Raw genomic sequence first — 26,915 nt, 5'->3', positions numbered from 1 at the left:
TTGGGAATTTGATTAAATTTATATGGCTGATGTATCCTCGATACCCAGAGTTTCTTTGATAGATTTCGTCTCTTATTCTAATTTCTCTTGGTCTTCCTGCTTCCCCTCTTTTCCTTTACTTTCACTGACCCATCTCTTCATCTATCTTCTCACTCTATCTAGATACTGCTGATATTAATAGAAGCCACGAACTGCTCTAATGAAGTCTTCTTCTAATCAGCAGACAAAAAGAAAACAAGTAAAAGGAATTATGAGCCTTGTTCTGGTGTCTCCCAGGGCCCTACTCATAATGCAGTCTTGAGACACAAGACTGAGAACTGCATTGTAATAGCTTTCCATTATGTCTGACACGTAAGTATGACATTCGCTCCGGTGATCATTTCTATACTCCCAGACATGCATTTTGGTCCACACCCCATTAAAAGAGATATAAAGCCACCCTATGAATCAATTAAGAAGTGATTCTGAGACAGTCTTAATCTTTTACTGTTTATAATGTAAAAGGCAATGTTCAAGGCACTGCTAAGATGTAAAGTTGAAAACATCAGATTCAATGAGTTGACTCATTTGCGTCCTTAGGAACACTTGAAAAACTGTCAACTGAAAGACTCCAGGAGACAGAAGGAGGATGCACTGGATTCTGATGGAAAGCAGGGCAGACCTAGCACACAGGTGCAGGTGAGTGTGTGTCTGGGCATGTGGGGAGGAGAGAGCAGGTAGGAGCCAGAAGGAAAGATGAGCTACAGAAAGGGAAAAACAAAACATTTTCCTTTCCACATCACAAGAGAGAGCTCTTGCAAAGGAAGAATGCCAGCTTTGGAATGGACAACAAAATTCTCTCCTAGAAGTTTCCTAACCCCAATCTCCTGAATTCCTCCTGCCTCATTTCCTCAATTGAGAATTCCTTAAATTAACTCCTATTGAGCACCTAAGTATCAGGCACTGTGATGCAAAAATGAGTAAGAACTTGGCCTGATTGTCAAGGAAGGTAACTCTAGTTTTTCTGCATGAAACCATATGGTGCACCAAGAATTACCTCGCAACGAAATCAAGGTTCTACCAGAGGCACACGTGCTGCTGTGACAACCCAGGAGAGGAAGGGATTGAATCCTGCCTGGCAAGCAGAAGAAGCCACCGCCCCCGCCCCCCCACTGCCAAGTTTTCCCGGGACACCACTATATCCATTTGTTATGTTGAAGTCCAGGATGGACAAATACATAGGCATCCAATCACGAAGATATGAAATCCCACATTCCACATGCCCCACAGCAGGGCATCTCATTGGTGAGGCACATAGGCCTAAGGATGACCTGTACCTTGTGAAGAACAGGGAAACAGCGAGGAGCCCAGCATGGCTCAACACCAGGGGAGGCAGGTTGGAGCATGATACTCGAAAGCCAGTCCCTCAAACACCATGCTCAAGAATTTAAGCTTCATCCTCTAGGTGAGGGGTTGGCAAAGTCCCACCAACAGGTAAATCCAGTCTGCAGACTGCAACCTGTGTTGAAATGGGCAGCAAGATAAAATGGTTTTTACGTTGTTAAAAATCAAAAGAAAAAAGGGTCAGGCACAGTAGCTCATGCCTGTAATCCCAGCACTTTGGGAGGCCGAGGTAGGAGGATCACTTAAGACCAGGAGTTCAAGACTAGCCTGGGCAACATAGTGAGCCCCCATCTCTAAAAATTTTTTTTAATCGAAAAAAATTTAAAAATAAAATTAAAAATTAGCCAGATGCAGTGGCATGAACCTGTAGTCCTAGCTACTTGGGAGGCTAAGAGGAAAGGATCGCTTGAGCCTAGGAGTTCAAGGCCGCAGTGAGCCATGATCACAGCCACTGCCTTCCAGCCTAGTGGATGGAATGAGACCCTCATCTCTAAAAAATAAATAATAAAATTTTTTAAATTTCAAAAGAAAAATAATATTTTGTGACATGTGAAAATTATGTGATATTCAAATTTCAGGTCCATCAGTAAGGTTTTTCCAAGGACACCACCATATCCATTTGTTTACATGTTGTCTATGGCTGCCTTCGAGATCCAAGCAGCTGCATCAAGCAGCTGTGACTGCCCCAGAACCATGTGTCTCTCAAAGCCAAGAATATTTACTATCAAGCCTTTTATTTAAAAATGTTTGCCAACTACTGCTCCTCTAGGTTTATGATTTTCAGTACTGACACATCCAGGTGGTTATACAAGATGACCCCCTTTGAGGGCACAGAAACAAAATATCAGAACATTTATTTATAGTGATCCTCATATTTTAAAAAGAAATTAAGCTTTACTAGTATTTATTCTGTGGATTGAGTGTGGATGCTCTCTACGCTATACAACCCTACATCCAAAGGTCCCAGGTCACACATGTGCTATCCCTGAGAGAGGGGCAGGAACTCCACATGATGGTGCGGGCTCAGGTTGCTAATTACTGTGCCTTGACACCCTCACCCTTTCACTTGCTTTCACTGAACTGCCATATATTCGGTTTACAGGGTGTAAAATGTCATTGGCAGACATTTTATAAAACTTTTAATGAACACTATTGACAGAATCATTATTATACCTTCTAATAACTAGAGAATGACTGTGAAAATCTTTTGGACCAGAAAAAGGTTTAGCACATCTTGTGGAAGTAAACATTCAAGAACTATACAAGACAATGCCAAATTACACATTTTCTTTTCATGGCACACAAAGACACCTCAAATAAGATCCAGAAGAAACAAGAGACAGCAAAATCGGATATATACACATTTCTTACATTACACCAAATGCAGAGGAAAAACGTTTCAATAGATTTAAAAAATAAAAGGATTTGAAAATATGAGTAAGGAATGAGATTATTTTTTAAAGCATATTTTTCAAAGAGCTACATATTTTAGAATAAAAATGATTGAAAACCTCTTTTAAAAAACTCAAATTCAGTAGACAGTGTAAAAAGCAAACTAGACACAGCTGAAGAGAAAATTATGAAACAGGATAATATATCCTTTCTTAGTTTTTCATTGCCTGGTCACTTACTGAGAGTAGTGTGGTTACAGTCTCACTAGAAACAGAAATAAATAGCAACACAGCATTTAAAGCTGTGTTTTCCAGAGGGATAGACAGGCCCTATGTGAATGCATAGAATTTAGTCAGTAGGAATAAATGCTAGCACTTACTGAGTCCTTACTCTGTAACACAGCATGCTGAGTACATTACAAATATGTCTCCTTTTATCCTCACACTGACCCTATACAAATACAGAAAGATAAAAGGTCTACATCACGGCTCAGCAAGGGACTTGTTCAAGGTCACAAAACTAGTATGCGTAGAAACCAACATGTAATCTCCAAGCCTGCCTCCAATAACCAACTCGATATCCCCAATATAGGTCAACAGAAAGATATCTGACTTTGTGCTCAGTCTTTTACCTTGGTAAACCATATACCCTCTATTGATAACAATTCTCTTCTTGATTAATCCTTGAGTCGTCTTCTCAAACGGTCCTGGACACAGTTGACTTCTGTGTCCAGTTTTAGCATGAATCCTGCTAAGTCAGTTTAGAGAGAACCCACAACTCTTAATATCAAATCAAGTTCCTCACGGGCCTCCCCTACCAACTCTTGATGTCTCAGACCTTGACCTGCCTTTAGCAAGAAGTCTGTTAGGCCAGTTTAGCAAGAATCCCTATACCCTTACCCCTCTTAGTAATTTCCCACCCCCAAACCCCTTGCTGTGTCCATTGGCTATAAAGTCCCAGCTGTCTTTGCTGTATTCAGAGTTGAGCCTGATCTCTCATCCCTACTACAATACGCCTTTCACAAGTCTTAAATAAAGTCTTCCTCACCCTATTAACAAGTGTCAGAATAATGTTTTCTTTAACAATGTATTATAGTTTTCTGATTTATACAGTCAAAAGATTGTAATATTTTAAAAATGGAAATTGCTAAATAGCACCAATTATTTAATTAGCACATAACTAGAATAATCCTTGAGATCAACTCCATTAATATTTCTGTTATAACCAAGACTATTTTATAGCAAAACTTTGTCACTTTCACAGTCTATTTTCCTGCCATTATATGTTACCACACAGGTCTAACATCAAATATTCTCAAATCCTTACATTCCTTCACAGGAAGAAAAACTGCTAACTCCATGCTGCTTCCTTAGAGTTTTACTAGCATGTGCACGTGTGCGCGCACACACACACACACACACACACCATGGACCCAAACAATACAATATGTTAGAGTAGTGTTTGTGATATACCTTAAAGTTCTAAAGGTTCTACATAAAAAGGTGAGAAGAGGCAAAATATTAAACTGCGTATTAGAAAGTGCCCTACAGATTACATGCAAGTAACAGACTGTATTGAGGGTTTACATAATGTCCAAGGAAGCTAAACAGCCAGTCTTTGAGATGAACTCTAAACCGTGTGTGTGTGTGCGTGTGTGTGTGTGTAAATCTTCCATATGTTTACCTACCAGTTTCTCCTGCTGTTTTGTTCTTCCCATGAGGCTTATATAGAACATAAGAGCATCCTTTTACATGGAAGTGGTCATTAATTTGTCTAAACCACCTGAAAATAACAAGAAGATTTGCTCATGGCAACAATTCTACAACAAAGATGGCATTATTCCAATTCTAAAGAAATCCAGGCATAGCCCAAAGTTGGTATACCCATGAGAGGTTGAAGCCCAGCAGCTGTATACATGCTTTGCTATCAACACACATCTACATCATTATTATTTTGCAAAACTAGAAACACAGTATTGCCTTTTAGAGGGTCTTCATACCTCATAAGTGTTGTATTTCCCGTGAAAGGACCAAACCTAATATCTTCAAATGGAGGTTGAAAGCCCAGAATATGTAAAGCTTCTTCTTGGGTAATAGGTGGAAGACTACAAAAGAAACATTCATTGCCTTTCATTTTTCAATTCCAGTCATATGCAAATACAACCTATCTCAATGTTAATATGTTTGTCTGATTTGCAAATAATTTTAGTAATATTTTTCATTATTTTATTTTATTTATTTTTTTAGAGACAAGGTCTCACTCTGTGACCCAGGGTGGAGTGCACTGGCGTGATCATAGCTCACTGCAGCCTTAAACTCCTTGGCTCAAGTGATCCTGTTGCCTCAGTCTCCTAAGAGACTAGAACTACAAGTACATGCCATTGTGCCTGGCTACTTGTTTTTACTTTTTTACTTTGTAGAGATGGGATCTTGCTTTGTTGCCCAGGCTGGTCTCAAACTCCTTGGCTTCAAGCAGTACTCCCGCCTTGGCCTCCCAAAGTGCTGAGATTACAAGTGTGAACCACTGCATCCAGCTCATTTTTATTTTATTGAAAATAATACATGTGTATATTTTAAGCTAAAAGACTTACACTAAAATACAGCAGGGTTTTTTAATTTACAAAAAATCTATTCTTAAAAATTTTTCTGTTATAGAAAAAGCAACATCAAATTACTTTGGAGTTTGAGGATACTGATAAATTGACATACTTACTTTCCAGCTCCCATTGTGCTATATAAGAAATTCCAACAAGAAATTAATGAGGAGATGCCACAAGAAGTCTTATACTGTGGTCGGCTTATGCAGTACCTGAGAAAACAAAAACTGTTTTCTTCACTTGAATGAATACAAAATATGCATGCTAGAAATAGAAAACTCATGGCAATTAAGGGTGTTAATGTAATGAAAACTTTGATCCCCTAAGTCAATGTAAAATCTTCCATATTCACTTATTAATCATGTCATAAATATAAAATAACAATAAATCACCTGCTTTAATAAAAATAGCTAAGTATAACTAACTACCAGTTAAAGTGGATGTTATCTAAACCAAAGGGAAAAAAATTAATGATACATAAATTTAGACATCACCTATTAAAAGTTTGGTATAAACTCCTGGTTGAACTACATACATGATTATTTGCAACTTTAGAAATACAGGAGAAACAAAGCATTGCCCCCATGTGTCAACTTCTCAGAGAAATTCTCCAACCCAAACTAAAAATCATCCATTTATTACCCACTTGTCCATCTAAAATCCCTGGGCAAGAAGCCACGAAGCAGTGCTTCTCCTGTCACAGAGAATTTTAAAAATGAAATACAAAATCCTTCCATGGCATGATTCAGTGGCACTAAGCAATCCAGATAATTTTCCAAACTGTCATGATTCAAGAGAAGAAACTGGGGCAAATGTGAATAGAAGGAGAAAGAGACAGACTATTTATTTATTCTGCTTTAAGAAGAAATAGGTTGGCCTTTTTTTTTTTTTTTTTTTTTTTGAGATGGAGTCTCACTCTGTCCCCCAGGCTGGAGTGCAGTGGCGCAATCTTGACTCACTGCAACCTCCGTCTGCCGGGTTCAAGCAATTTTCCTGCTTCAGCCTCCCAAGTAGCTGGGACTACAGGCATGTGCCACCACAACCGGCTAATTTTTGTATTTTTAGTAAAAACATGGTTTCACTATGTTGGCCAGGATGGTCTCAATCTCTTGACTTTGTGATCCTCCCACCTCAGCCTCCCAAAGTGCTGGGATTACAGATGTGAGCCACTGCACCTGGCCAAATGCGAAGCTAGTCAAGCATGATTGTAGGGAGAGACAATGTTAAATCAGCTTAACAATAACCCACAATACTCGTTGACTTTCCAATGATCTTCTCCTAACTGCTTTCTAAAGAAGGTGCTAAGAAGTAGCCACAATGAAACAAAGAAATAAGACCTATCATCACTAAGAGCAACTTTAGTGTCGTCTGAAAATTAATCACAAAATGAAAAAGTAGACATATGCATGTGTACATATATGCATTTGTATATGTATATATACTATGCATATTGGCAAACATACAAGTTAACCATGATCCTTAAATCTTTTTTTTTTTAAGTTCCAGTGTATACTCGCAGGATGTGCAGCTTTGTTACATAGATAAACGTGTGTAATGGTGGTTTGCTGTATCTATCAACCCATCACCTAGGTATTACACCCCATGTGCATTAGCTATTTTTCCTGATGCTCTCCCTTCCCAGGTTCCCACCCCCCGACAGGGTTCAATGTGTGTTGTTCCCTCCCTGTGTCCATGTGTTCACATTGTTCGGCTCCCACTTATAAGTGAGAATATGCTCCAGGACCCCTAAATCTGTAGACTCAACTACACAAAATGACACACAAAAGATAATAACTGTCACTTAACATACTAAGTGCTGTCTTCAACACCTCATTGTCAAATCTATTGAGTCCTCCCTCAGTTTTGTTTTGTTCTTTAATTGTGGTAAAAACACACAACATCAAATTTATCATGTACACCATTTTTAAGTGTACAGGTCATTAGTGTCAACTATATGCAAATTGTTAGACAACAGAACTTTTCCATCTTGCAAAAACAAAACTCTTTACCCATTGAACAACACAACTCCCTTTTTCCCCTTTCCCTCATCCCTGGAAACATATGAGCAATTTACTAATGTCCTTATTCAAGTAATCTGCCCTAGTTGTTTAAATATGAATGTGAACTCCAACCTAAGAGATCTTTGTGGACAAGTGATTATTAACAGCTCTGTCATCATAAGCTATATGGTCCATGCTGATAAAATACAAGCAACTCATTCATTTACTGATTTTGTTTTCTGCTGTGAATATTTTTGCCAGAGTTCAATTTTGGGGATTATTTTTCAAGTCCAATACTAACAGTTTATATTTTACAAACTTTATCTTTACATACATTTACTAACAAAGTATTACATGCATGTGTATATTTTTTCTCATAACACTAAATTTGGCCTGAAAGAATTTTTAAAAGGAGAGGGAAAGGGGGATTTCTCTTAAGATTTTTCATACTTTTTCATCAATCTCAACTTGTTTCCTAATCTTGTTTATGACTAGGTTAAACTGTTTACCAACATTCTACTACCTTCTATGGGACTTTCCATTCTAACCTAATCTTGTAATATTCTCGGTGGAAAACAGGTTTATATTCCTGGTGATGTTTTCCCTTCAGGGCATTTCTCTCATCTATCCTTCCTAGTCCTAGCCTTCATGGCCTCACATGTTATACTATTAACATGTAGTTACACAGATTTGTTGTTGAAACAAAGCTTAAATCTAAGTGATTAGAGGCACAAATGAGCAAAGCCTTCTTTTCAAAGAAACTAAAATGAATGTTTTTGACTTTAATGTCTCTTCTCCATTATTCCCTAGAAACTAACTATTTCAAATTTATCTTTATAAAAGTTCCTTTTGTTAAGAAATCATCCATGGCTTATCTTTAACTCAGAAAACAAAATTAATATTGAGACTGATATCTAAGAAACAGATCATGACATGTGTTATAAGGAAACAGCATGAATGTTGAGTCTGACTCTTCGGCTTCAATACAAGATCTTCTACTTATTAGCCATGTGACATTGGCAGGTTTCTTGGCTTCTCTGAGCCTCCCTTTAGACAAGCTACTCTACTCTTCATTACCCACATTCCAGAGACACTTTGCTGTAATCCTTTCAAAGACCCTTCACCCCCTGCAACACTTCATATTCCCTCCCTTAAGACCCAGGACCTTAGTAAAGCATTTTGGTGATCATTACCTCCTTTCATGGTTAATTAGTGATTCATACCCATCAAGTGACAAACTGCCTAAGATATTTCACATTTTTCTGTGTAGTCCCCTCTCCTCAACTGGATTGTAAACCTTGGGAAAACAAAGACCATGTTGTGTGCATCTCTGTTTCTCAGCTTACAGCAAAGGGTCCAATATGTATTAAATAAGTGATAAAAATATATTTCTAAAATGACATACAAAGGAATTTTAAAAACCCCAATCAGAGTCAGTAACACAGAAAAGTTGTCATGAATTACACTTGTTTTCCTTAGACTAGGAACTGTATTTTAAGATAACCAAATAGCCCCAGTTGATCAATGAAAGCTACAGAAGAAGGCTGGGTAATAAAAGTAAAAAAAAAAAAAAAAAAAGGAATTTTGAAATGTAACCATTTTGCAACAAATATTCAGACAAGGATCATCAATGGGTTTGGGTTGTCAATACATTTGGCTAAAACGATAAGGTAAAAAGTTGATGGAACCTGGCTATTACCTAATGCCACTCTGTCACCCTACTGATTACTTGAGGGTAGCAGATGGGAAAGAAAGAACTCGTCAATGTAGAATACAACTGTCACCACCTTAACCCAGTAATCACTTAGAATTGCTAAGATTAGATAATCAGATACCATGTGCCTTCTGATGTGAAACGTTTGAAGTATGAGGGCCCACTTAAGCAGTGTTCTTGCATAAAATGTTGTACTGGAATTTAACCAAGTCTTTATATTCAACTTCCAGTTTACAGGAAATATTGAGGTTAGATGAATAATTTAGGAAACTAAAAGGAAAAAACAAATCTAGAATGTAGGACATTCTACAAAATATCTGGCCAAGTCTCTTCAATAAGTCAATCTTTACAATTCTCATTTGTTGATTAAAATAAATAGAATTTTAGAAAGAAAAAAGGGGAAAGTGGGGTGGAGACTGTCCTAGATTGAGACAATTATGGGTCATGACACACACACATGTGGTTCACAACTGGGTCCCACTTTGAACAAACAGATGTGAAGACCTTTTCAGAACAATCTGGGAAATGCGAATTTAGCCTGGGAATTAGACAGTAGGGAAATATTGTTAATCTTATTAGGTATGACAAAAGTATTGTGGTTAAGTAGAAAAAAGTCATTTTTTAGAGATGCATACTTAGGTAACTTGAGATTAAATATGATAAAAATCAGTCACTTACTTGAAAATTCTTCAGCAATGAAAAGCTAAGTATGTAACTACATCAAAAGGTTAATCATTGTTAAATCTAGATGGCAGTTATGTGGAGTCACACAGATGACTCTAATGACCAGCCGAGTTTGGGAAAGACCAGCATAGCACATTATTAATCTACTTCAAACATCTGTGGTAGACTTTAAAGATTCAGAAATCCTGGTAATAATTTTAGAAATAAAAATATTTATGATACATATAATGTATTAATTTGTAAACTGCTAGGTTATTGCCAACATATATTACATATTTCAAAAATGAAAAAAATAAAAACTGATAACGTCACCATCGTCTAAGGTCTAATACTTTCCGCTGTTTAATATCTTCAAGAGGAGAATGCTGAGGACATTCCTTCTGATATCTTCCCTTTTTATCTGAAGTTTTTCTCTTGGAAACTTGTTTCTTTGCACTGCCTAGAATACAAGAGTATAAAATAAGCAGAATGCTTAAGATGAAGTAAACTGAAATGACAAAAATTATACACCAAAATTCAGAAGTAACTGCCTTAATAATTCTGCTGAGAAAGTATAAAGAAAAAATAACAATAAATAAATAACTGCCACTGGTTCTAAAAATGATATTTGCAAACACAGTGAAGTAATACATGTATTTGCAATAATAGTCCCCCACCTTAAACAGAAAGAGAGAATAAAAACAAATTTAAACAACCATGAATTCTATTTCATGTCACGTTCTTCTACTCCAACTCCAGAGCTAGTCACTTAGTTGGTGAAATGGTCACAATCACTAAATCTTTAGCCACATCTAGAAAATCAAATTATCAACAGTAAAAAATTTAACTAGACCACTTTCCAGAAAATGAAGGCTTTCTATAAAACAATAAAACCAAATTAATGCAACTCTGTTAAGAAAGTAAAAGCACCAGATCCAATAATGTGATGATGTGATGTTTAAAAATATCTCTGGGCTTAAAGAGACAACAGAAGGAATGAAGAATGATGCACATATGTACATTACAAAAATGCAACTTTAGCACAGAAACTAGAATGAAAAGCAAAGTCTCCTGTGTGCATATATGCATGTATGTATGCATGTACCTACACACACTCATACATGCACACACACACATACATTCTCCAAAAGACCCTCAAGACAAACAACAGTGGTTACTACTGGGGAAGGGAGAATTGGGAGCTAGATAAAAGGGGAGCCAAAAGTAAGAGTGAGAATTTGTACTTCTTAATTTTTTTAATTGTTGTGAGTACATAGTAGGTGTACATGCTTATGGGGTACATGAGATGTTTTGATACAAGCATGCAATGTGAAATAACCACATCATAGAGAATGGGGTATCCATCCCTATACTTTTTATATGTTTTATTTCTAAATTGTTAGTGAAATATCTAGTAAAAAAAGGTATATAAAGTAAAATATCAATAAATAATATCCAAGCCTCATTTAATTAAAATACTATTAAGATTTCAGATAGCTATGCTCAAATACTTTAATCTTTCACAGATATTCTATTTTACAACAGTTCTGTTATAAAAATTAACTGAAGGCTAATATTTCATTTTTATGAGTCATTCATAAATTATAAAACAGATTATATACATATGCGCCTAATAAGCAAACATAGAAAGAATTCGGTTTTATTCCTTCAAGATACTCTACACTGAAACCATTTGGCACCTAGGAACAGCTGGAACTCAGGAACTATTATTACCAAGGAATTTCTGTAAAAATGTAATAATAAGACTATAAAGTCAAGAAACAATGTTTCACCTTCCTTTTAATTATTCTTTTTGTTTGTTTGTTTTGAGATAAGGTCTTGCACTGTTGCCCAGACAAGAGTGCAGTGATGCAATCTCCAGTCATTGCAACCTCAGTCTCCGGGCCTCAAGCAATCCTCCTACTCGGCCTCGGGAGTACCTGGGACCACAAGTGCATGTGACCATGCCCAGCTAATTTTTGTATTTTTAATAAAGTTGGTATCTCGCTATGTTGCCCAGGTTGGTCTCAAACTCCTGAGCTCAAGCAATCCACCTGCCTCAGCCTCACAAAATGCTAAGATTACACGTGTGAGCCACCGTGCTCAACCCTTTTAATTATTTTTTCTAAGTTTTTACAGAGAACACACTTTTCACAGAGCTGAACATCACTGGCAAAGGTGAGCAATTGCGCCAAATCTCATTGTGCCAAATTTCCTTGACTGGTAAAATGACTCTTAGAGAGTCAGATGACAGAAGAATGAGTTTCTCACATTTCTTGAGATGTCTTCACTGCCTAATAATGACTTAATTCCCTAAGTAGTTTTCCCAGCCACTTAAAATTTTAAGGCTAATGAAACATGGAAATGTGTGACCTTGATAGGCTCTGCAAACAGTCTGTACTCACACTTTCCTCTAGGGTTCCATGACCTTGCCCCCATTCTCTTTTTGCTGAATCTATGATTGCCCCTGGGATCAATGAGCATATACGGTCCAAATGAGCATACTTCATAAAATCTCTGCACTGCCACAGAAAGAGCAGGTCCCACAGGCAAAAGCTGATTCGATTTGAGGGAAAGAAGCCACATCAAAGTGAAAGCTCAGTTTGAGATCGGAACATAAAAGAGCAACACCTGCACCTTCTGCCTCCCATCACATCAGCTCCAAGAACCTTCGCCCACTGCTCCTTCTCATTACCGAGTTCCTTCTTTCATTCCTCACCCTACCCACAGCACACACACACAGCCTCAACACCAAACACACACACACACACACAAATATATGTATTCAACACACTGACTTTTAGAAAAAGGTATGAGAAGAGCAAATAAAAGCAGAAAATCCACTGTCTTTTTTTACTGGAAGAACCAAAGGACAGAGTCCTGTGCAATCACCATCACTGAAAGTGAGGTGAGAGGGAACCCATAAAGAAGACAGCCACAGAGAAGAAGGGGCCCAAATTCTGTGTATAAATTTGGCCCAAATCTTGGACTGACCCCTGGACCATGCCTGCAAGGAGTAAACCCAAGCAACACAGCTAAAGGAACTGAACTGAGATGGTTGGAGCTGTACCAAGGAGATAGAATTTACAGTTTTAGTTCAATCAAATTAACTGCCTCCTAAAACCAAAAAAAAATTAAATAAATCAACACTTTGAAGGAATATACCAGAGTTGCCATAACATAATAGTCCCACTATCTAGGATACAATGAAATATTATAGAACATGTAAGGAAACTGAAAAATATGACTTATTCTCAAGAAAAAAGATAAGGCCTACTCTGAGATTAGCCAGATTTTGAAATCTGCAGATATGACATTAAAGTAGATATTATAACTATGCATTATGACATAGATAAAATGCTCTTGTAATAAATGAAAAATATAGCAAATCTCAGATAAGAAATAGAAGCTATAAAAATGTAAATTCTAGAACTAAAATAAATAGATGGAAAAATATATACCATGCAAACATAATCAAAATAAAGCTGAGGAGCTTTATTAATATCAAAGTAACTTTCAGACAAGAAAAATTTCCAGGAATAATGAAATATATTTCATAATGATAAAAGGGTCAATTCAGGAAGAAGGCATAAATCTCATAAATGTGTGTGAACTTAATAACAGAGCTTCAAATTACATTTTTTAAAAAATTAACAGAATTAAGTGCAATGTAGGAGGCACCAGGAATCTGTCTCCCCACTTAGACAACTGCACTGGCAGAACCTGTCTGATGTAAATATTTTGGATTTCCAGAGTCTATTCAAAGGATTGCAACTTTCAGAGGAAGTCCTGAACAGTAAATGCAAATTTTGGTCAATTTCAGGACATAGCAAGGTACAAGTACCTATCCCCAAGTCCAGGCAACTGTGCACATGCTCCTGGAGAAGCTCCAGGCAGTTTGTGGGAACCATGGTGGGCAAAAAGGTCCATGTCCTACTAAAATTGGGAACCTGTGTTCTGATTGCTGACTGCTGCTTCTGATCTTGAAAGCACAGATACAGCGGGGCAGCCATTGTTGCAACTCTCCCTCCAGTGTTGCAAGCCCCTCCCACTACAACTGAAGCAACTTCCAGAGGACTTAAGGGGCCAGCACCTTTGGTGTGGTTTTTTTTGTTCTATTTTTTTTTCTCTTCATTTTCCCTTTGGGGAATCAGACATTTCAAAAACAGTATATTCAAAAGCAATCACTTATACAGTGAAATTTAGAAAATCACTGTACACACTCAGAGAAAGGCAGGGGCTTTTCCCTGAGAAGCCCTTAAATGTATACCTCAGGTTGATTACCAGCATAGAAACAGCCTATAGAAATCAAAAAATAAAAACTAAAATCAACAAACTCTGGGAAAGAGGGGTATTGATTTCCAGAGTTACTACATTATTAAATAACATTTGAATGTCTAGTTTCCAACAACAACAAAAAATCACAAGAAACAGAATAAGGCCCTTTCAAAGAAACAAAAAAATATGAAAACAAACAGAAACCATCTCTGGAAAGATCAAATGGCAGATTTGCTAGACAGGATTTTAAAACCACTATCTTAAAGATGCTAAAAGAACTAAAGAAAGATGTATGTATGAAGAACATGGAAATATCAATGAAGAGATAGAAAACTTAGAAGAAAACCAAAAAGAAATTATTGGGCTGAAAAATATAATAACTGAAGTGAAAAACTCACTAGAGTGATTCAAAGGCAGATTTGAGCAGGCAGAAAAATTAGTGAACTTGAAGATGGGAAAACTGAAATAACTGAGTATGAGGAACAGAAAGAAAAAGGTCTGAAGAAAAGTGAACAGACTTTAAGGGACCTGGGGACACCATCAAGTGGACCAACCTATACATTGCAGAAGTTCCAGAAAGAGAAGACCCTGAAAAAGGGGTAGAGAGATTATCCAAACAAATAATGGCTAAAAACTTTCCAAATTTGATTTAAAAAAACATGAATGTAAACATCCAAGAAACTCAACAAATTCCAAGCAGGATGAACTTAGAAAGACCCACACCAATATACGATATAATAAAATTGCAAGGCCAGGTGTAGTGGCTCACACCTGTAATCCCTCACTTTGGGAGGCTGAGGCAGGCAGATCACCTGAGGTCAGGAGTTCGAGACCAGCCTGACCAACATGGAGAAACTCCACCTCTACTAAAAATAAAAAATTAGCCGGGCATGGTGGCACATGCCTGAAATCCCAGCTACTTGGGAGGCTGAGGCAGGAGAATCGCTTGAACCTGGAAGGTGGAGGTTGTGGTGAGCCAAGATCGTGCCATTGCACTCTAACCTGGGCAACAAGAGCAAAACTCTGCCTCAAATTAAAAAAATTAAAAATTGTAAAAAGACAAAGACAGACTCTTAAAAGCAACACAAGAGAAGCAACTCATCACATACAATGGACTGTTAATAAGAATATCAATAGATTTCTCATCAGAAACTTTGGAAGCCAGAAGGAAGTGGGCTGATATATTCAAAGTGTTGAAAGAAAAAAAATTCAAACAAGATTCCTAAATCCAGGAAAACTGTCCTTCAAAAGTGAAGAAGAAATTCAGACACTCCCAGACAAACAAAAACTGAAGGAGTTTATTATCACTTGACTTGCCCTGTAAGGAATGCCAAAAGGATTCCTGTTGGTTGAAATCAAAGGACATTAGCTACTACCTCAAAGCCACAGGAAGAAATAAATTTACCTCAGTGAAGGTAATACACGAACAATTACAAAACCCAGTGTTATTTTGTTAATTTGCAACTCCAGTTTTTGTATGCTATATGATTTATGAGACTAATACATTTTTGAAAAATTATTATTAGTTTAGACCAGCCCTGGTAATATAGTGAGACTCTATCTCTACAAAAAATTTTTAAAAATTAGCCAGGTGTGGTGGTGTGCACCTGTAGTCCCAGCTACTCAGGAGGTTGAAGTGAGAGGATTGCTTCAGCCTGGGAGGTCAAGGCTGCAGTAAGCCATAGTCGTGCTACTGCACTCCAGTCTGGGCAAGAGATCAAGACCCTATTTCAAAATAAAAAATAAAAAAGCTATTATTATAATAACTTTGGTTTGTAACTCCACATTTTCTTTTCCACATTATTTAAGAGATTAATACATAAAAATTATTAGTTTATGTTTTCAGACACACAATGTATAAAGATGTAATTTTATAACATCAGTAACTGAAAGTGGGTGGGGATTAAGCAGTATAGGAACAGAGTTTTTATATGTAGATAACAAGTATCGAAATGACAAAAGTCTCTCCTTATCAGTGATTACTTTAAACGTAAATGGATTAAATTCTCCACTCAAAATGCAGAGATTGGTAGAATGGGTTTAAAAAAATATGTTTTTGTATATGTGGGTTCACACACAAAAAAAAGAAACAGAAAAAATTAGCTAACTATATGCTCTCTCTGAAACACTCACTTTAGATCTGGAGATACAAATAGGCTGAAAGTAAAAAGATGGAAATAGGTATCCAAAGCAAACAGCACCCAGAAGACAGCAGGGGTAGCTGTAAATAAACCAGTCATAAAAAGACAAACACTATATGATTTCACTTATATAAGGTACCTGGAATAGTCAAATTCACAGTGACAAAAAGTAAAATGGTGGTTTCGAGGGAGTGTGAGGAGAAGGAATGAGGATTTATTGTTTAATGGGTACAAAGTTTATTTTGTAAGGTAAAGAGATTTGGAGATGAATGGTGATGATGGCTGCACAACAACGTAAATGGACTTAATGCCTCTAAACTGTACACGTAAAAATGGTTAAGATGGTAAATTTTCTGTTATTAAACATGTATTAGTTTTTTAAAAAGAAATTAAATGGAGAAAAGACAACTTCACAATTATAGTTGAAGATTTTTGACATCCTTCTTTCGGCAATTGGTAGAAAAGACACAAGTTAAGCAGAGACACAAAAGATGTGAATGACACTTTCAGACACTTTGACATAATTAATATTTATAGATACTCCCAATGACTGCAGAATGCACATTCTTTTCAAGTGCACATGGTACATTCACCAAGATAGACCATATGTTGGGTCATAAAACAAGTCTCAGTACATTTAAAAAGACTGAGAGCATATGCCCTCTGTCCACAATGGAACTAAACTAGAAATCAATATTTAGAAAAACTATTAATATCTAGAAATTAAATAGCATACATCTAAGTAATACATGTATCAAAGAATAAATTGCAAAGGAAATTAGAAAATATTTCAAATTAAATAATAATAATAAGCATATCAAATGTGTGGGCTGCAGCTACAGCAGTACTTAAAGACTAATTTGGGGTATTATATGCTTATGATAGAAAAGTCTAAAATCAATAATCTAAGCTTCCATCTTAAGAAGTCAGAAAATGAAGACCAAAGTAAACCCAAAGTAAGTCAGAGGAAGGATATAATAAAGAGCAGAAACCAATGAAATAGAAAACAAACAATTGAGAAAATTAACAAAGCTAAAGCTGGTTATTTGAAAAGATGAACAAAATTGATAAACTCCTAGCTAGACTGATCAGTTTTAAAAAATAGAGAAAATAAATTAATTACCAGCATTAGAATGCAAAAGGAGTTGTCAATAAAGATTCCTTAGATGTTAGAGGGATAACATTAACTTTAAGCCCCCAAATTTGACAACTTAAATGACATGGACAAATTAAAATTTGTCCGAAATTAACAGAAATCAAGACAACTCGATAATTATACAAAGAGATTTTAATATCTCTCTGAAAATCCTCAGAAAACAGGAGAAAAAAACACTTCCCAACTTTTCTTAGAAGATTTGCATAGCCCTAATTCCAGAACTGGACAAAGGCATTAGACAAAAAGAACACTGCAGGCTCATTACTTACAAATTTAGACAAAAAAGCAAAATCCCCCTCCTACCTTTGAGAATTACAAATTTACATAACATTCTATGAAACAAGTTGATTTTGCAGATGAACAAGCAGAAGCATTGAGATTTTACAAAATCATCAGAGAAGCCTAGAAGTAAAATGCAAATCCTAGTTTGACCTCTTATTAACTCTGCAACTTCGGTCAAGAAATTTATCCCCTCTAAGCCTTGATTTCTTCACCTACAAATGGGGGTAGCAGTACCTGCCTCACAAAATTCCTGTATTACTTTGAATTCAAAAGAAAGAAGTGTCAAGTATTTCTATCTGCCACAGGACCACCCCATTGCAACTGTGAAAGTTATGCACAACCTAGGTAAACAGCATCCTCTTAAATGGAGCAGTATACAGCCCACTCAGTGGTAATGGAGGCTTTGCTGGGTGCCTCAAACATTTTAACCAAAAAAAGCTAAAACATTATATAGTAGGAAAAAGAGATGTTTGGTCAGGAAATATGACTTCATGTGCCTATAAAACTATGAAAGAGTAGTAAGTTATTCTAGCCATATTATTAACCTTTTCTAAGCTATCATCTGTTTATCTATAATACTGTACAACATTCTTAGATTTTCAAAGCTCTCAAAATAATTTAATACAAAGGTTATGCTTGAAGTTTCCAGTGGAAACCCTGTAATGAACTACAAGCCCTATGTCAAGGTTACTTTCCTAAAACTACAATGACAGACAAGATGATAGCCATGTTCCTTATTTAGTATTATAAAAGGAAACTGTGTAATGGCAAGATTAAACAACACTTAGTGTTTGTTTTCTCATTATTTTCACATATGAACCTCATGGTTCCCTCCTTACCTGTTTTGTATTTCGAATTTGTGGTCACCCCATCAAATTCAGATTTATCAATTTCCCATGCAAGAGGTAGCTTGCCTAGGCTGTTGGATAAGTTTTCCAAGCTATTTTCTTCATTGTAGATGATTTCCGATGTACTAGTCGGGATACCAATGTATCTTGATGAATTATTTCCAGCAGATAAAGAGGTACTATCAGGGAGACAAGAAGAGCGGGATGGATTTGGAGTTTTATAGACTGAGGTCGCCTGGTTGAGAAAGGCATAGTCCGAACAGATGGCATAAATTTTTTCCCGAGTATGAGTCACTGGACAACTCCATGGATAATGACCATCTCCTTTGGGACCCAAGGGTGCTCCTGAGGCACTTGTGCAGAAAGATTTTACAGCACCTTGTAGATTCTCTTCAGGTGACTGTCTCTCAGATTTGTGCTCACCATTTCCAGAATCATTTGACCTTTCTGTTTCTGCAACGTTAGGCATTGAATGCAGTGTAAAATTTCTATTACTAGAAAGAACTGGCAACTCTTTCTGTTTCTTGATAAACAATTTTGACAATTGTTTACAGCATGCTATAAAAGCTTGAGAGTCACAAAATGAACTCCTAAGAGGAAGGAAAAAGAATGATCAACAATCCGCCAGACACACAAACAGCACTAAAAAGCATAACAAGTTTCATGCATACATATGCCTTCATTCTATATTAATTTTACAACTACTATATGACTAGAGTCATGATCACTATCTTATTTTTTAAATTAGTCTAAAATAATGTATTAAATTATTTTTAAATAATTAAAAAATAATTAAAAAGCAAATAGTCCTTTTTTTTTTTTTTTTTTTGAGATGGAGTTTCACTCTTGTTGCCCAGGCTGGAGTGCAATGGCACGATCTTGGCTCACTGCAACCTCCACCTCCCGGGTTCAAGTGTTTCTCCTGCCTCAGTCTCCCAAGTAGCTGGGATTACAGGCATGCACCACCACACCCGGCTAATTTTGCATTTTTAGTAGAGATGGGGTTTCTCCATCTTGGTCAGACTGTTCTCAAACTCCCGACCTCAAGTGATCCACCCACCTCTGCCTCTCAAAGTGCTGGAATTACAGGTGTGAGCCACCATGTCCAACCAGCAAATAGCCCAATTTTTAAAAATGGGCAAAGTATCTGAATAGTGTCTTCTTCAAAATCAGTATAGATATTGCCAGTAAGGCCAGGCGCAGTCACTCACACCTGTAATCCAGCACTTTGGGAGGCCAAGGCTGGTGGATCACTTGGGGTCGGGAGTTCAACACCAGCCTGGCCAAATGGTGAAACCCCGTCTCTTCTAAAAATACAAAAATTAGCCAGGCATGGTGGCACATGCCTGTAGTCCCAGCTACTAGGGAGGCTGAGACATGAGAATCGCTTGAACCTGGGAGGTGGAGTTTGCAGTGAGCCGAGATCACGCCACTACACTCCAGCCTGGGCAACAGAGTGACACTCTGTCTCAAAAATAAAAATAAAATAAAATAAAATAAAAGGCCAATAAGCACATAAAAAGATGCTCAGTATCAGCACATGAAAAGATGCTCCGTATCATTGGCCATCATGGAATACAAATCAAAACCACAATGAGATAACACCTCACACCCAATAGAATGACTATAATCAAAAAGGTAAGAAAAACTGTTGGTGAGGATGTGGAGAAATCATAACCCTCATACACTGCTAGTGGAAATGTAAAACGGTCCAGCTGTTTGGAAAACAGTTCTTCCAACAATTAAACAGAGTTACCATATGGTCCAGCAATTTCATGCCTAGGTATATATCCATGACAGACAAAAATACATCTTCACACAAATGTTAATACAAGCATTATTCATAATGACCAAAAAATGGAAACAACCCAAATGTCTATCAATTGATGAACATATAAATAAAATGTGGTATATCAATACAATGGAATATTGTTTGGCAATGAAAAGAAATGAAGTACTGACCCATGCTACAACATGGATGAACCCTGAAAACATTATAGTGAGTAAAAGAAGATGGTCACAAAGGATCAGATAGTGTATTATTCTATTTATATAACATGTCCAGAAGAGGCAAATCTATGGGGACAGAAGGTAGATTCATGGTTGCCTAGGGCTTGAGGTTTGGGGGTGATGGAGTTTCTTTTTGTAATAATAATATTCTATAAATGATTGTGGCAATGAACACACAACTTTGTAAATACACTAAAAGCCAATGAATTGCACTTAATGGGTAAATTATACAGTGTGTGAATTATACCTCCATAAAGTTGTCTAAAAAATAATGCATTAGCAAGATTTTTTAAGTACATAGGCATAAAGGATACATAATGAATAATGACCACAGATTTAAATCAACAAAGAATACAGAAAGGAAATTTTTCAAAGATTCATCACCTGACAGAAAAATGGATCCAATCAAGGTGTCACTAACTTCTGATCAGTTTCAGGAAAAACTGAATTTCAAGTCTAAACTGATTCCTTTAGGGAAGAAAACAGAAAGCTTAAGTAGCAACTGACGGCATGCAAGGAAGCTGAAGATGTATACCAGAGGAAGTCCTTGGTGAATTGAACCATCCCAGGTCACGCAGCAGACAACCCCAGGCAGGTGCCCAGGCGGGCTATGTGGGTTTCTCAGGGCTCCAGCAACAGAGCATCAGTCGAGAGATTCAATCCACCCTGGGTGATCAGTTGGACTTTTACCAGTTAATATCTCTGCCCATTTGCTTACTTAAAAAATTAGAAATAAAAATAACTGTCATGGGTTACAAAAAAATAGTATCAAAACCATCACACAAATATTGAACAACAAAAGCCTATGAGTTAGGCTGCAAGAAATAGAAGATGATTCACGCAAGAGCCCCCTCAGTTATCCTGATCTGTGAGGAGAAACTAGCAAAGGTATTGCATAGCTTTCATGGAATTTAAGGAAACAGAGCTGCATATCATCAGGACTCCACATGTGCTAGGCAAAATTCCATTTTCTTTACTTAAAAAATGCTTTCAAAGCATGCTTTTTCTCTATTCAACCCTTCAGCTTTTAGGCCTGGTGTGGTGGCTCATGACTGTAATCCCAGCACTTTGGGAGGCTGAGGCGGGTGGCTCATTTGAGGTCAGGAGTTCGAGACTAGCCTGGCCAACATGGTAAAACCCCATCTCAACTGAAAATTTAAAAATTAGCCAGGCAGTAGTGACGTGTGCCTGTAATCCCAGCTACTTTGGAGGCTGAGGCAGGAGAATTGCTTGAGCCTGGAAGGTGGAGGTTGCGGTGAGCCAAGATCGCACCACTGCACTCCAGCCTGGGCGACCTGCACTCCATCCTGTCTCAAGCAAAAACAAAAAGAAAAACCCTTCAGTTTTAAAATAATTTGTGCAGAGTTTACAGTTGTTTGCAGGAGGGTCAGTTGGATAGGAACATTACCACAAAAGGTGGAACCTCCCGTGGTTTCACTTTGAAAACTTTCACTTTCTTTTGGTAAAAAAAAATCTTGGAGTAGGTGTAGTGGTTCCTCAGGTGGAAGTGCTGATGCTGTCTCCTTATTCATCTGGTGGTGCAATGATAATGGCAGAGGGAAGCTCAGTACCTGGCGTTGTTCAGACCAAACTCTTATCTTTTTGGAAGACAGAGTTGTTTTGATTCTTAGCAGGTGTCCTAACAGCATTTTCTACTTCTCATCTGTGATCTTCATGCCTTTCTCTACATCAGTGTGGTGGACAGAGAGGTAGGTATTTGTGGTATTGGGGTCATGGGGGTGGGCTGTGGGAGGTGAGGAATGAAAGAGCATGTGGTCTGGGTGAGAAGCAATAGGCAAAGGTTATTGGAGTGAGTTTGGTGGGGAGACAGAAATGTTCCAGGCACTGCCCGTTTTATATCCTCATCTCAGACTTGGCTTCCACTTTCCCAGGGCTTCCTTCCTCACACTGAATGGAATTTTGCCCATGGGACCAGCTCTGTGTGTGACAGTGTAAGGATCTGATTTGATTCGATTTGATTTTTTTGAGATGGAATCTCGCCGTGTTGCCCAGGCTGTAGTGCAATGGCAGGATCTCAGCTCACTGCAACCTCTGCCTCCTAGGTTTAAGAGATTCTCCTGCCTTAGCCTCTGGAGTAGCTGGAATTACAGGCAGGTGCCACCATACCTGGCTAATTTTTGTATTTTTAGTAGAGATGGGGTTTCACCATGTTGGCCAGGCTGGTCTGGAACTCCTGACCTCAGGTGATCTGCCGGCCTCGGCCTCCCAAAATGCTGGGATTACAGGCATGAGCCACTGCGCCCAGCAGGGATTGTAAAAGTATGCTCATTTGGAACATATATAGAATAATCTTTTTTTTTTTTTTTTTTTTTTTTTTTTTTTTTTTTTTTTTTTAAAGAAACTGGGTCTTGCCATGTTGCCTAGGCTGGTCTTGACCTCTTGGCCTCAAGCAATCCTCCCACCTCAGCCTCCCAAATTGCTGCCATTACAGGCACAAGTCACCATGCCCAGCCATGGAGAATATTCTTATCAAAAACATAGGCAAAGGGAAATGGCTGCATTTAAGCACAAAAGTTGGGGGTAAGCTTCCTGGAAGCTAAAGATAGAACACAGCACTCAATTAATATAAACTGTAACAGTGTGGGCCAGGCACAGTGGCTCATACCTGTAATGTCCGTGCTTTGGGAGGCTGAGGCGAAACAATCACTTGAGGCCAGGAGTTTCAGGCTGCACAGTGAGCTATGATCACACCACTGCACTCCAGCCTGGGCAACAAAGCAGGACTCTGTCTCAAAAAAAAAAAAAAAGGTAAGAAAGAGAGAAAAAAGTAACAGTCTGGTTTTATTTGTGTTTTTGGTTTATTTGCTTTTAAATAATAGTCACTGAACAAGATGATCTCTTTGGTGGAAGTTTTAGCAAAAAAAAATGAAGATCATCAACATAAGGATGCATTTTAATTGACTGTCACTAAAATCCAAGGGCATGAAACATTCTCATTGGAAACTATATTTATGTAAATTTCTCTTTGAAAATGTAATATTCATAGATTTTATAAGTAAAACATTACAAAAAAAATGCAAACTACCAAAAGATATTACAGGAAAAAGGAAATTACCCAAATCCCACGACCCAAACACTGCTAGTGTTTACTTTCTTTCCACACTGTCTCACGTCTATTTTCTCACTACAGTGAGAGCCCGAAGAGGCAAAGGGGGCTTCTATTATTGCATCCTCAGTACTTTGCTCAGATTCTAGCTTTCTTAAAGTACACTAAGCACAATTTATTACTGATAGTACTAATAACAGAATCATTATAGACAATACTGAGATATAGAGAGGCAGTTTGTCCCTCCACTTAATAGACTGAGCTGTCACTGTTTTGACTCATCTTGTAACTCCTTGTTTCTCTATTTATAAACCATTCTCAGTGAGTTGACACTTCTGACCTGACCTGTGCAGAGATATTAGAAAATAAAGTTTGCTACGTACATATGATCACAGAACTCCTCTGCCTGAAAGCCTCTGCTCTTAGAACAAAAGGCCAACTCCTGATGGTCCATAGATCTATCTGGTTAGCTCCATCTCATTCCCTTCCCCCACCCCCCAAGCTCCACATTAGTTTTTGGTTCTCCCAATACTGTCTCCCTTACTTAGTTAATTCCCATTCATCTTTCCAACATCAGCTCAAACGTCACTTTCTGGGGGAAACTTTCTTGGCTTCTCAAACTAGGCCAGGTCACCCAGTAGAGACTCCAGTACCTTGTTCGAACAGGTCTTACCAGGTGGTAATTTTACACTTAATTCTGTGTGTATCTGTTTATATGATCAACGTCTGCATCCTGCAAGTCTGGTTTTCCAGATTATTGTATCCCCAGGGCCTAGCATTTGTAGACGTCTCATTCAACAGATAACTTTTAAGTGTTTGCATCATGTCAGGCATTACTGTAGGCCCTCATTTTGATTGATTGAGGTTCCCTCTTCCAGGCAAGTGAGGTGTTGCTATATTAAGATTTACTACTAAGCCGGCACCGTAGCTCATGCCTGTAATCCCAGCACTTGGGAGGCTGAGGCGGGTGGATCATCTGAGGTCAGGAGTTTGAGGCCAGCCTGGCCAACATGGTGAGACCCGTTTCTACTGAAAAACAAAACAAAACAAAATTAGCCGCCCGTGGTGGCGCATGCCTGTAGGCCCAGCTACTCAGGAGGCAAAGCTGGAGAATCGCTTGAACAGGAGAGTCGGAGGTTGCAGTGGGCTGAGATTGTGCCATTGCATTCCAGCCTGGGCGATAAGAGCAAAACTCCGTCTCAAAAAACAAAAAAAAGATTTACTACTAAGAATTACTGCAGGACCTCAGGCTCAACTAATAGCTAACACATAAAATCACGTCATAAGCAATAGAAATATGTTTTGCTCGTATGCAAAGCAAAAATTTATAAAATGGCAAGCATTAAAAGCACCGCCAGAGTCACAATTGTTCAAAGTCACTGAAAGAAGAGTTCTGTAAAATAAACGTCCATTTGTAAAGCCAATCTTCATCGCCTAGGTTATAGACTTTTCTGGTTATATTCTGTCTATATTCTCAAGTATCAAGTTTATGAGAGAACCAAACATCTCTAAAACCCTTTTCAGTAAAGCCTTTTCATATGACAAAATACTCTGATCTATATTCTGTATAGAAGACAACTGAGGAGCAGGGGCACTCCGGTGACCTCGTAAAGGTCGAATATGTGCCGGAGGGCGAGATCAGAGGCGCACAGCCCCCAGCCGAGCTGATGCCACCCTTCCCACCCAGTGTCCTCCCGCGCCCTCCAGGCCCCTTCCTCCCCTTCAGACCTGCGGGTCCCCAGAGCCTAGGCGCCCGCCTGTCAAAAGATACCGGGAGTCCTCCGCGCCTGGCGCCAGCCTCCAGCCCGCGCTCCTGGGGAGGCCGGGAGCGTTCCCACCACCGTCCTCTGACAAGCTCGTGCCTCGGCCAGCTCGGAGTCCGCCAGGACTGAGGAGACAGTCGCGCAGGCCAAGCCCCGGCCGCTCAGAACCAGTGCGCGCCGAGGCGACGCGGGCGGAGAGGAAGGAGCGCTGCTGCGCCCCCTGCCCGCTGCCACCCCAGCCCGCGCCTCAGCGCGAGTCGCGGGGACCGCGAGTCCCTGGTCCGCACCGCCCAAGGGCCGCCGAGGCCTCCTCGCCCCTACTCCCGCCTCCACCTTCCCTCACCGGCCGGAAGACGAGGCACTCCACCAGGGGGAGCGCGCCGAGGCCCGGGGGTGACCGCCGCGAACATGCTTGCCCCGGGCCCAGGGACGCTGTCGGTGTTAAAGGGGGCCCGCGGGCAATTGCTGCATCTGGGCTAAGAGCTGGAGTTCCGATTAGACTGTTTGAGTAAACGAGTCGATATCATTAATAATGACAATTGCACAAAAGAAAATACGAAAGAAACCCCCTGCCCTGGCGCCCGACCAGGCCCGCCTTGGCGCGGAGCCACCGGCCCTTCTGGGTTTTCGGGGCAGCTGGCAAGAGGGAGGTAGGCAGAGGAGGCGGCTCCGGGTCCGACTCCCGAGCTGACCAGGGCGGTGCGCCCGTGACTCCTGGCGGCGGCCCGGGCCCGGGTGCGGGCATGCAGGGGAAGGCGACAGCCGCCGCGCGCTGGTTCCCGGACCCTGCCCAGCGTGGCGTGGAGACCGACGGCAGCACAGGGGTCACCGGTATCCAGATGGACACCTCCCAATCGAGCTTTGTTCACCAGAGGGCTAGGCCTTTCTCTCCCTGGCGCTTCTCTTCCCCCTGCGACCCAGCTTTTCCCCCTACTCCTTCCCGGGAGAGCAGGCACCCATGCAGTGGCCTCCATCTGGACGCCACGGGGCTCCGGAGAGGCGATGACCCCTGGCAGCCCAGGCTGGTATAGAATTAAATAAAAATTTTGAATGCCCAGGTGGCTGCGCGTAGAGTGGCAGCAGGCCGGGCCGGCGGCGCCAAGGTGCCCAGCGGAGGGCCAGGCGCTCAGGGCGCAAAGCCGGCCGCCACCTCGGCCCCTGCCCCCCTCCCCAGGGTACCTCTGGCCTGTCCGGTGGGGTCGGGTCGCTGCGGCCGCGGCGGAACCCGGCTCCGGACCTGGATCACAGCATCCAGCGCGCGGCCCGCGAGTCGCCTCCGGTTACCCTGGGGCCGGCGTCCCTCGTCCCATCGGAGCGCGCGAGGACAGCGCTCTGGACTGCGGTGCCCGGCGACAGGTCGTCGGAGAGCATTGACAGCACCTTCCTTTCAAGGTGCTTTATGCCTGCCCTCTGCACGTGCGGAGGGCAGTGTGACCAACGCAAAAACCTGAGCTGCGCCTCCAGACCCGTGCGCCCCTTTGATGGGCATCTGTGGTGTTTATCTGTCCCCCGAAAGCGGTGACCGAAAAGTAAATAAATGGGCGAGAGGTGGTAAAAACCTGGCAGTATTTCCGCTCGTCCTGTCGCGAACTACATATCCCAGGGAGCCCGGGGCGCCGGGA

At 39.7% G+C, this 26,915-nt stretch overlaps 1 protein-coding gene across 10 annotated transcripts in view; it reads right to left on the bottom strand.

Annotated features, from left to right (window-relative positions):
- Nucleotides 1-26,879, bottom strand: part of BIVM (basic, immunoglobulin-like variable motif containing) — a 40,381-nt gene extending 13,502 nt beyond the window's left edge. For 2 of the 10 annotated variants that reach the window (XM_073014480.1, XM_007960835.3), the window contains exons 1-8: nt 26,473-26,879; nt 23,090-23,209; nt 20,999-21,180; nt 18,445-19,043; nt 10,082-10,208; nt 5,488-5,583; nt 4,775-4,879; nt 4,463-4,557 (exon numbers count right to left, since the gene is read on the bottom strand). In XM_073014480.1, coding sequence (XP_072870581.1) covers nt 4,463-4,557; nt 4,775-4,879; nt 5,488-5,583; nt 10,082-10,208; nt 18,445-19,043; nt 20,999-21,027 — 1,051 coding nt within the window. In that variant the 5' untranslated portion in view covers nt 21,028-21,180; nt 23,090-23,209; nt 26,473-26,879. The other 8 variants (XM_073014484.1, XM_073014482.1, XM_073014481.1 and 5 more) reach the window with 8 other exon arrangements.
- Between the last annotated feature and the right edge of the window lie 36 nt (nt 26,880-26,915).

The sequence above is a fragment of the Chlorocebus sabaeus genome, chromosome 3, assembly GCF_047675955.1.
Source record: "Chlorocebus sabaeus isolate Y175 chromosome 3, mChlSab1.0.hap1, whole genome shotgun sequence".
NCBI lineage: Eukaryota > Metazoa > Chordata > Mammalia > Primates > Cercopithecidae > Chlorocebus > Chlorocebus sabaeus.
Note: the sequence above shows the minus strand (reverse complement) of the source record. Positions and strands in the feature narration are given on the sequence as shown.